At 33.0% G+C, this 12335-nt stretch overlaps 1 protein-coding gene across 13 annotated transcripts in view; it reads right to left on the bottom strand.

The window, feature by feature from the left end:
- The window catches only part of CASK (calcium/calmodulin dependent serine protein kinase), a 392591-nt gene that overhangs the window by 297779 nt on the left and 82477 nt on the right, over positions 1-12335 (bottom strand). For 7 of the 13 annotated variants that reach the window (XM_031959392.1, XM_031959396.1, XM_031959391.1 and 4 more), the window contains exon 2: positions 2382-2494. In XM_031959392.1, the coding sequence (XP_031815252.1) occupies positions 2382-2494 (113 nt within the window). Of the gene's footprint in view, positions 1-2363; positions 2495-12335 lie in introns of all 13 variants that reach the window. The other 6 variants (XM_031959389.1, XM_031959388.1, XM_031959394.1 and 3 more) reach the window with 1 other exon arrangement.

The following is a 12335-nucleotide window of genomic DNA, read 5'->3' as shown; positions in this document are numbered from 1 at the left end:
GATCGCCATCAATTGAGAATGGTGGGTAAATTGTGGTATATGAATGTTATGAAATATTATTGTTCTGTAAGAAATGACCAGTGGGATGAATATACAGAGGTTTGGACTACATGAACGGATGCTGAGCGAAATGAGCAGAACCAGGAGATCATTATACACTTCAACAATAATACTATATGAGGATGTATTCTGATGGAAGTGGATATCTTCAACAAAGAGATCTAATTTAGTTCCAATTGATCAATGATGGACAGAATCAGATGGACACCCAGAGAAGGAACACTGGGAAATGAATGAGGACTACTTGCATTTTTGTTTTTCCCAGGTAATTTTTACCTTCTGAATCCAATTCTTCTTGTGCAACAAGAGAACTGTATAGTTTTGCATACGTAGATTGTATCTAGGATATACTATAACATATTTAACATGTATAAGTCTACCTGCTATCTAGGGGAGGGGGTGGAGGGCGGGAAGGGAAAAGTCAGAACAGAAATGAGTGCAAGGGATAATGTTGTAAAAAATTACCCATGCATATGTTCTGTTAATAAAAAATTATAATTATAAAAAAGTTATCAAAAAATTTAAAATAAGATAAAATACAAAATCATTTAGGCAAAAACAATATTAAAAATAGTCTTTACATGTAACTGAGAAAAAATAAAATAGTACTTAAAATAAAAAAAGAGAATACTACGCATAAAGACTATGAACACTTATCAATGAAAGAGTAATTAAATCAAACTGAACACTGCACAAATATGACCTAGCTTGGTCTCTGAGAACAAGTGAGAAATGTAGCTCTTTAAATTCATGACAAAAGAGGACTTTTGATGTAGTATACAATGCATATGGTAAATAACTGAGGAAACATCACAGTTCTTACATATATATATTGCCATATGCAATTAATCTGTTGGCTGGTTATTCAATTTTTTTTCTTATTTTTAAAAAATTTGCTTTAAAGAAAGGCATTCTATGAAAAAAAATATGTCCCATACATTCAGAAAATAGTGCAAAGAAAAAACAACAGGAATTGGTTTAAATTTAATTTAAAAGTAAAAACAGAGTTACTTCTTGGTTATAAAATAGTATTTAATCGTAAGACACTTTTTAGTTGTCCTTTTAGATATCAATTAATAAACAAACATTTACTTACTTTACATAATTAAAACTTACTATGTTTTAAGCACTGTACTAAACACTGGGAATTACTAACAACAAAATCAACAAATAATCTAAAGAGCAGCAATTTATAAGAAGCTTTTTGTAAAATCAAAGATGGAACATCTTAATAACAGAGACATTTTAAGGTGAGGATAATGAAAAAAGATCTTCTAGGCTAGATTATCTAATAGGTCTAAGATCACTGGCTTCTGTTTTCCACAGCTATGGTCAACTATCTTGGTAAATATTCTGAAAATTATAGTCTGTTCTGTCTTGGATTTGCTAATCTAAGTTACAAACTGAAGTAATCTTTTGACTAAAAGGAAAAGGCCTGATGGGGCAAGTAGGTGATGCAGTGAATAGAGCACCAGCTGTGAAGTTAGGAGAACCTGAGTTTAAATCTGATCTCAGACACCTCCTCGCTGTGTGACCCTGGACAAGTCACTTAACCCCAGTTGCCTCATCAAAAAAAAAAGAAATAAAGAAAAGAAGAAAAGGACTGATAAATGATGCTATCTTTTATGCCAGACTGTTAATTACTCCAACATTGAAGATATATTTAAATTGGCCAAGGATAAAATATCAATCAATGCCACCTCTAACATATACATAACTTTATAGAATCAAAGTTGAATTTACTGTTAAAAATTATCAAGGATTCAGTAAAAATGTATAGCTAAAAAGGTTTATGCATGAAACAAGCAGCTTGAGTTTCAACTCTTAATTACCAATTACTTGAAGCCTAACTTGAATGTCCTACAAGTTCTATCACTTCAAATTCCCAGTTAAATATCTCATTTCTCTCAGCCTTATTGGATTGTACTGAACTCTGCTGAATCATAAAGTTCAGAATTTTAAAAGGGGAAGTCACATATCTGAATTTCCTTTAAGTCTATAATTATATTATTTTCTTTTATCTGTTTTCTCTTCATCTTTATCCACATCAAACAGTGTTGCTTAAAGCAAAACAGAAAACACACCTAAAGACTTAATTTTCTTCCTATTCAGTTACATTGGCTGCATTAATAAATATTTAGAAAGCCCTTCTTTCAAATGTTAAGTCCCAAAAAATCATTTCAATAAGAATATTTTTTTCTATGTCTCTACACCTCTCTCCCTGTTCCCCAAATCCCAGATGAAGGTACTAGTTGGCAAATGGATATTGGAGATGGAATAAAGTGAGACATCAAATAACTTACTTGAAATCCATCTCTTACCTTCTGTACTTAGCCCTGGACTTGATGTGAACTTGGCTACATCAACAATTTTTACTGCAAATTGCTGCCCAGTTTCTCTGTTGATACATCGCCGTACAACACTGAAGGGGCCCCTATTAAAAAAAAGAGAGAGAAAAGTCACATTTTTATGTATTGAATTTCCTAAACTCATGCACTCTCTTAAGTATCTTGCTACTATTTTATGTTTAAGGACACAGAGTAATGTTATTTTGGGGATTCTTTGGAAAGCCTCCAAATATAAATGTTTTTATAATAATACCTAAAAACTTATTTTGAAAGCAATCTTACATCTCTTATGGTTTAAATACTTCACAAATAATTATATTAATCCATAAATTCAGAATACAAACAAATGTGATTCAAACTTAATTTTTCTAAATCCTAAATAACTGAAAAAAATCTTGACATCATTGTACATATGCTATATAAGATATTACTATTTACTTTCAAAGAAGTAAAACCCACAATTTTGTACAAAGGCTAAAATTCAGTGATTATTTTGAAAGCATTCCTTCCTAAGCAATAGAATAAAGGCAGAGATTCACCTAAGCTCTCCCAAATTTCCTTCCAAACAACTTTAAAATAACAACTCAAAACATTCTGGAGTGGCAGGACCAACAGTAGTAACAAAAGGATATGGTAAAATAATTTTTCCGCCCAAGACAAATTAGAAGACTGGAAGAGAAAGGTCTGGTCTCATTATGCCAAGAGTGGAGCACAGTCCAACACAGCTCATGCCCAGACAAGCCAGTAGCAGGCCTTGGGAGATACTAAATGAGCTGTGGTAGTTCCAGAGCTCAGCCCACAGATGGCAAGTAGATTAGACAATTAGTCAGAAGGAGAATACAGAAGATCCTGGCATTGGATTATGCTGAATTAAAATGTACTATTCCCAGTCTTAGTTCCAGGGCAAGGGGGAAATTTAATATACTACAGGGTAAATTCTCAGGACAATGAGAACTATGGTCATAGTTTCAGGGTAGAAAATAATGCTTGTAATCTCTCACAGACCAGCATAGGCCAGGAGAGCAGTCACTATATCTCTCTTTAGAGAATACCACCTTGGAAGAACTAAAAACTTAAAAAAAAAAAATCAAACTACTTCTAAAAATAATTACACATAAAATCTAAAATGTTCTGTCATCCACTGTCATAACATCACAGACATAACATAAAAGTTAAAAGTGAAGAAATACGCTGGAAAAAAATGTACAAACAATAAAGCTCGTACCTGACCATACTTAAATTACTATAGTGACAGAGAAGTCAAAAAACAAAATCAAAACAGCTAAATACAAAGCATTAAAGAAAAATGTGAGTTGCTCTTAAGTCCAATAAGAATTCCTGGAAGAGCTCAAAAAACATTTTCAAAGTCAAATAAGAGAAGTAGAGGAAAAACTGGGGAAAGAAAAGGAAGTGATACAAGAAAATCATGGAAAAAAGAGTCAATAGTTTGATAAAGGTTGTAAAAAAAAAAAAAAAATCCTGAGGAGAATAACAACAAAGAGAGTAATTCTTTCAAAACATTAACCAAACAGAAAAAGAGATATAAAAGCTTAGTGAAGAAAATCACTCCTTAAAAATTTGACTGGGGTAAGTGAAAGCTAATGACTCCAGGAGACAATAAGAAAATTGTAAAATAACTCAATGGAAAAACAACTGACTTGGAAAATAGGTCTTGGAGAGATTATTCAAGAATTACTGGACAACCTGAAAGCCATGATTAAAAAAAAAAAAAAGCCTAGAAATTACTTTTCTTTCTTTTCTTTCTTTCTTTTTTTTTTTGGGGGGGGGGGGAAGAGGGCAAGTGACTTGCCCATATCCTTTTGACTTCAGGGCTGGTAATCTATCCACTGCACCAACTAGCTACCCTTAGACATTATCTTTCAAGAAATTATCAAGGAAAGCTGCCCTGATATTCTAGAATTAGATAGAGGGTAAAACAGGAGTGGAAAGAATCTACCAATCTCCTCAAAAAGATCCCAAAAGGAAAACTTTCAGAAAAATTATAACCAAATTACAGAGCTCTCAGGTCATAGAGAAAATATTGCAAGTAGTCTAAAAAAAATCAAATACCATGAAAACACAGTCAGTATAATATAAGATTTAGCAGTTTCTACATTAAATGAGTTTGGAATATGATATTCTGGATGGCAAAGGAGCAAGGATTAAAACATGAATCACCTACCCTGCAAAACTGGATAAATGGATATTTAAGGAAAGGAGGACTTTCAAGTACTCCTGATGAAAAGACCAAAACTGAAAAGAAAATCTGACTTTCAAATACAACATTCAAGGTTAAATTGTTTACATCTCTACATGGGAGGATGATACTTGTAAACTCCTAAGAACTTTATTAGGTTAGCTAGAAATAGCTACAGACAGAGAGCACTAGTATGAGTTGACTATGATGGGGGGGCGCATAAAATTAATCATAAAAAAAGGAGATGCACTGGGGGGGAGTAAGGGAGTGATGGAATGAGTAAATTTTCTCAAATAAAAGAGGTGCAAACGACCTTTTACAGTGGTGGAATAAATGGGAGGGGGTAGTGGGTAAGATCTGAATCTTGCTTTCATCAGTATTGGTTCAAAGAAAGAATAATATATACACTGAGTTAGGCCAAAAAAAAAAAAATGCATCTTGCCCTACAGCAGTGATGGGGAACACCTGGCCTGTGAGCTATATAAAGTCCACAAAATCATTTGCTAAGGCGACCACAGATGATTAGCTGAAAGCTAGGTACAACAAATTTTCACTATATGAGTTCTGTAAGTTGACAATGTTGTACTGGCCCATGAATGATGTTATAAATAATCAAATGTCAGAATATCCTTAGTATATAAAAGGTTCTCCAGCCATGTCCTAAGAGAAAGGGATAACTGAAGAAAGGGCAAATCAGAGAACGCAGTAGTCAGAAGCAGAACACTTTTGAGGAATGACAGGGTAAAATGAAAGAGTAGGATAAACAGGCAAAAATAGAATACAGAGAAACTGTAATCATAACTGTGAAAAAATTGCAAGTTTCTCTGATAAAGGCCTCATTTCTCAAATTTATAAGAATACAAGTCATTCCCCAATTGATAAATGGTCAATAGATATGAAGACAGTTGTCCAACAAAGCTATCCATAGTTTTATGAAAAATGCTTTAAAAATCACTACTAATAAGAGAAATGCAAATTAAAACAACTTTACAGTACTACCTTATTAGCACTACCTAATTAGTTGATTAGACCGACTAATATGACAGAAAAGGAAAATGACAAATGTTGGAGAAAATGTGAGAAAACTGGAACAATGGAGAGCACCATAGTTGTAAATTCTATTCTGAAAAGCAATCTGGAACTATACCCAAAGGTATACTAGCATACCCTTTGATTCAACAATATCACTACTAAGTCTATATCCCAAAGAGATAAAAGAAAAAGGAAAAGGACTTATATGTACAAATAATATTTAAAGCAACTGTTTTCATGGTGGCAAAGAATTGAGAACAGAGGGGACGCTTATTAATTGGAGAATGGTTGAGACAAGTTGTGCATGATTGTGAAGTAATATAACTATGTTATGGGAAATGATGAGTAGGAGACTTTCAGAAAAATCATCATGAACTGAAATGAAGTGAGCAGAACCAAAAGAACAACTGTACGCAGTAACACCAATACTATATGATAATCAATTGTGAATGATTTACCTATTCTCAGCAATTACAAAGATCCAAGACAATTCCAAAAAATCTTGTGATGAGAAATGCTATTCCACAATGTAAAACATATTTCCATGACTGCTACGTTAAGTTGCTTTGCCTTTCTTAATGTGGATGGATTATGGGAAGATAATATGGAACTCAAAACTATTTTTAAAAGCATATTAACATTTTTACATTTAGTTGGTAAATAAATAAAATATTTAAGAGAAAAAAATAGTATTACTTCCTGGATAGTCTGAGGGAACCATAATCAAATTACAAATCATTAATGAAAAAATACATATAGTCAAGCTCAGAAACTATCTGGAGAAATGCCTATCTAAAATGATTCATGCACAATGGTTAAGAAATATAAACTCTCACTAATCAGGAAATGCATAAGTCTAATGAACTCTACTAAGAGATTTTGGACAGTTCAGAAGATCAATTCTATAGAACTAAAAGTGAGTGAGAAAGGTTCAATGGGGTGGAGGTGAGAGAAGTTCTAAGGAGGATATCTAAAAGGCTCCAGACCAGGTTTATAAAACTTTCTGGGGGTACTCTCTAGCCTCTATCAGGACTTAAATTTGATAGAATAGACTCTAGAATATCCTAGAAAAGGAAAGGAGGACAGAAGAGTGTGAGAAATGCAAACAATGGTTCTAAGAAAAGAGCATTACAAATTAATGTCACTGTGGATTTTTAAAAAGATGATAAAAATAAAGGTAAACTTAAGGAATTTGAGAAGAGGTATGGTCAAGAGCAGGAGGTAGAGCTCTTAAGAATAAATTCAAGTTAATGCTACCAAAATAAATTATACAATATATGCTAAATTAGAAGGAAAATATATACAAGGTCACCAGAAAGTCTTAGGGCAGTATTAAGACTTTACACATTACATGTGTAAATGAATATAAAAAACATTAATAGTTATACCCCTAAATATAAAAAACTCAATTTTTAAAAAGGCAAATAAAGAAATGAATTTTTAAAAAATTGTTAGATTTTAGGTCTAAGCCAAAGCAATAATATATTCAAAATAAACCTGAAAAACAATCAAATCCTAAATTCTGTGTAGCTGATATACTTAATAATCAGTTTAATAATGTAGAATCATTTCATAGCAAATATATATATAAATGAGAAGTAATGGGAGTTCTTCATCTTATTCAAGAAGTCAGATTATTTCCTCAAATTTAAAATACTGATTTTCAGTAATCTCCAAATTGTGGACCATTGTGGACCAACAACACCAACCTAACTTCTATAACTTTGGCAAAATGTAATTTCTGTTCATTCCATCAGGAAAATTAAGAGAACCAAGAATAATATTAAGGAAAAAAAACCTGTTTAAAAAAAAAAGGAGGGGATCAGGACAACAGGTTTCTAGAAGTTTGGGAAATGAAAACATTCTACTATTAAAATAAAATTTTTTCTAGACAAATGTGTTCTCTGTTTTTGCTTGACTGCTAAGTATTTTCTATCAGCTGTTCCAAAAACACGCTCTGAAAGTATCAAGTAACTTTAGACAAAGTCAATAAACTTCTAGAGGTGCTCAAAATATACCTTAAGGTTCAATATTACCTTAAAACAAAATAGCAGCTAAATTTTCAAGACAGCATACACATTACAAATTTTTAAGTACTCAATTAAATTTGATATATTAGTAAACAATTTAGATTTAGAAAAAAAGTATCATTAATAAAATAGGTATGTTTCCCATGGTACTGTAAGGGAAAAAAATTTCTACTGAGTAAGAGCTATAGTTCACTAAATCTACATTGAAAACATGGTCAAGATAGGCAAAATGAACTAGTAAGTTAATGAATAATTTTTGACCATTCAGTCATGTTTAAATATTTAGTAAACTTAAAATTATTTTATCCATTAGTATCAACTCTTGATAACACATGCCACAAAAGAATATTGAAAAACTAAATTTTTTCCAGACTTTCCTTTGCTGTAGTTACCTTAGATACCGATCATTTAAAAAACCAACCACCCAAGATAATGTGAATTAGATGCATATTTTATGATTCAAACTATAGACCTCTCTGGCTTTCTTCAAGTCTCAACTAAAATCTGACCTTCTTGGCTTAGCTGTACCAGATCTAAAATTATATTATAGAGCAGCAGTTACCAAAACCATTTGGTATTGGCTAAGGAATATTGACATGGAAATTAGGTCAAGGAAAAACAGCAACAACTATACAACCCATTTTGACAAACCCAAAGACCCCAGCTTTGGATAAAACTTTGTTTGATAAAATTGCTAGGAAAATTAAACAATATGGGAAACTAGCATTGATCCACACTTAACACCGGGAACCAAGATAAGGTCAAATGGGTTAACCTAGATAAGAATGAAATTATTAAATTAGAGGAACACAGGATAGTTTACCTCCCAGACCTGTGGAAGGGGAAGGATTTTAGACCAAAGAAGAACTAGAGATTAACTGATCACAAATAGAAAATTTTGATTATACCAAACTGAAAAGTTTTTGTACAAACAAACAATGGAAAGATTGAAGGGCAAAAACTGGGAAAATATTTTTAAGAAGGTTCTGATAAACCCAATTTCAAAATATATGAGAATTAACCTTAATTTAAAAATTCGCCATTCTCCAATTGAAAATGGTCAAAGGATAGAAAGACAATTCTGATGGAAAAAATATTTTTAGTCATAGAAAAGATGCCCAAGTAATAATCAGAGAAAATGCAAATTAAGACAACTTTAAATATTTACTACACCCTGTCAATTGTCTAAGATGAAGAAAAATAATGATGATTGTTGAGGGGAAGGAAAACTGGGACATTGATGCATTGTTTGGAGTTGTGGAATGAACCAACCTTTGGAGAGTACTTTGAACTATGTCAAAAGTTATCAAACAGATACCCTTTGATCCAGCAGTTTATATTTTATATCCCAAAGAGATCATAAAGAAGGGAAAGGGACCTGTATTAGAATGTTTGTGGCAGCCCTCTTTGTAGTTTAGAAATGGAAACTGAATGGATGCCCATCAGTTGGAGAATGGCTGAATAAATTGTGGTTATGAATATTATGGAAATTATTGTTCAAGAAATGACCAACAGGATGATTTAGAAATGAGAGACTTAACAACCGATGTGAGGAAATAAGACCAAGAGATCATTTATACTTCAACAAAATATATGATGACGTTCTGATGGACCTGGCCATCCCCCAGCAATGGATCCCAAATCATTTCCAATGGAGCAGTAATGACCTCAGCCCCCAGAGAAAGAACTTGGGTGATGACTAAAACCATTACATTGAACCCAAACCCTATATTTATGCCCACCTGCATTTTTAATTTCCTTCACAAGCTAATTGTACAATATTTCAGAGTCTGATTCTTTTTGTACAGCAAAATAACGGTTTGGTCATGTATAAAATAAAATAAAATCTGACCTTCTAAAGAAAGCTTTTTCCAACCCCTCTAATTCCAGAGCCCTTCCTCATCTCCTATTTATCTTGTACATAGTTTACTCTGAATATTTGTTCACATGTTGTGCCCTCCCCATTAGATTGTAATCTCCTAGAGAGTCTTTTGTAAAATTTGTCTTTTGTCTCTTTTTGCATCCCCAGATTAGCCAGGCTTAGTAGGAACTAAATAAATGTTGATTAATTATTTGATAAATATAGAGAAGAAATATGTGAATGACAAAACATTTTTTTAATTTTTTTTATTTTGAAAAAAACTTTCTTCACAACATTATCCCTTGCACTCACTTCTGTTCTGATTTTTCCCCTCCCTCAGATGACAAGCAATCCTATGCATGTTAAATATGTCACAGTATATCCTAGATACAATATATGTGTGCAGAACCAAACAGTTTTGTTGTTGCACAGAGAGAATTGGATTCAGAAGGTAAAAATAACCCAGGAAGAAAAATAAAAATGCAAACAGTTTATTCAATCCGGTTCTTTCGGTAGCGTTTTGTCCATTGATCAATTGAAACTGAGTTAGATCTTTTTGTCAAGTCCACTTCGTCAGAATAATCCTCATACAAATCGGAAGTAAAAATTCCTGGTTCGCTATTTCACTTAGCATCAGTTCATGTGTTTCCAAGCCCCTCTGTATTCATCCTGTTGGTCATTTCTTTACAGAACAATAATATTCCAAACATTTAATACCCAATTTATTCAGCCATTCTCCATCTGATTGGCATCCACCAGTTTCCATTTTCTGGCCACTAAAAGAGGGCTGCCATAAACATTTTGGCCATATAGGTCCCTTTCCTTTTTTAATATCCTTTGGGGTATAAGCCCAGTAAGCACTGCTGGATCAAAGGGTATACAGTTTGATAACTTTTGGGGCATAATTGATTGCCTCCAGAATGGTTGGATTATTCAATCCCCAACAATGCATCAGTGTCCCACTTTTTCCTGCATCCCTTAACAAATTCACTATTTTTTTCCTGTCTTTCCAATCTGACAGGTGTGTGTGGGTATCTCAGAGTTGTCTTAATTTGCATTTCTGACTGGTGAGGAACACTTTTCCATGAGGGAAATAGTTTCAATTTCTCATTTGAAAATTGTTTGTTATATCCTTCACTATTTATAACTGGGAATGGTTTGATTTTTATAAATTAGAGTCAATTCTTATATATTTTGAATTGAGTTTTATAGAACCTTTTTGGGAAAATGTTTTCCCAGTTTGTTGCTTCCCTTCAATCTTGTTTGCATTAGTTTTGTTTGTCAAAGGCTTTTTAATTTGATATAATCAAATTTTTCATTTTGTGACAAAATGACCCTAGTTCATCTTTGGTCACAAATTTCTTCCTCCCAAGTCTGAGAGGTAAACTTATATGTTCCTCTAATTTATTTATAATCTATTCTTTATGTCTCAACATGGACCCATTTTTGATCTTTTCTTGAATATGTGTCGGGTTCATGCCTAATTTCCCTGCCATACTAATTTTCAGTTTTCCAGGTTTTGCAAAAAGAATTTTATCCAAAAAGAATACTTTTGTTTTAAAACAGATTGCTACAGTTGACTATTTTGTCTTGTGAACCTAACCTATTTCCACTGATCAACTAATCTTTTTTTTTTTTTCAAAACATCCAGAAATCAATTTCTTTTTTTTTTCCTGATGTCATATTTTTTATTTTTACTTTATTATAATAACTTTTTATTGACAGAATCCATGCCAGCGTAATTTTTTTTTTTTACAACATTATCCCTTGCAGTCAACTTCTGTTCCGATTTTTCCCTCCCATCCTTCACCCCTCCCCTAGATGACAAGCAGTCCTATATATGTTGAATATGTCCTAGTATATCCTAGATACAATGTATGTGTGCAGATCCAAACAGTTTTCTTGTTGCACAGGGAGAATTGGATTCAGAAGGTAAAAATAACCCGGGAAGAAAAACAAAAATGCAAACAGTTTACATTCATTTCCCAGTGTTTTTTCTTTGGGTGTAGCTGCTTCTGTCCATCATTGATCAATTGAAACTGAATTAGGTCTCTTTGTCAAAGAAATCCACTTCCATCAGATTACATCTTCATACAGTATCGTTGTTGATGTATATAATGATCTCTTGGTTCTGCTCATTTCACTTAGCATCAGTTCATGTAATTCTCTCCAAGCCTCTCTGTATTCATCCTGCTGGTCATTTCTTACAGAACAATAATATTCCATAACATTCATATACCACAATTTACCCAACCATTCTCCAATTGATGGGCATCCACTCAGTTTCCAGCTTCTAGCCACTATAAACAGGGCTGCCACAAACATCTTGGCACATACTGGTCCCTTTCCCTTCTTTAGTATCTCCTTGGGGTATAAGCCCAGTAGAAACACTGCTGGATCAAAGGGTATGCACAGTTTGATAACTTTTTGGGCATAATTCCAGATTGTTCTCCAGAATGGTTGGATCTCGCTTCACCAGCTCCACCAACAATGTATCAGTGTCCCAGTTTTCCTGCATCCCTTCCAACAATCATCATTATTTTTTCCTGTCATCTTAGCCAATCTGACAGGGTGTGTATCTCAGAGTTGTCTTAATTTGCATTTCTCTGATTAATAATGATTTGGAACACTCTTTCATATGAGTGGTAATAATTTCAATTTCATCAACTGAAAATTGTCTGTTCATATCCTTTGACCATTTCTGATCAACTAATCTATTAGTCAATACCAAATAGTTTTGGTGACTGCTGCTTTATAATATAGTTTTAGATCAGGTATAGCCAGGCCACCTTCATTTGATTTTTTTT

Source organism: Sarcophilus harrisii, chromosome 3, assembly GCF_902635505.1.
Source record: "Sarcophilus harrisii chromosome 3, mSarHar1.11, whole genome shotgun sequence".
Classification (NCBI taxonomy): Eukaryota; Metazoa; Chordata; class Mammalia; order Dasyuromorphia; family Dasyuridae; genus Sarcophilus; species Sarcophilus harrisii.
The sequence above is the reverse complement of the archived record's forward strand: the minus strand, read 5'-3'. Positions and strand labels throughout refer to the sequence as shown.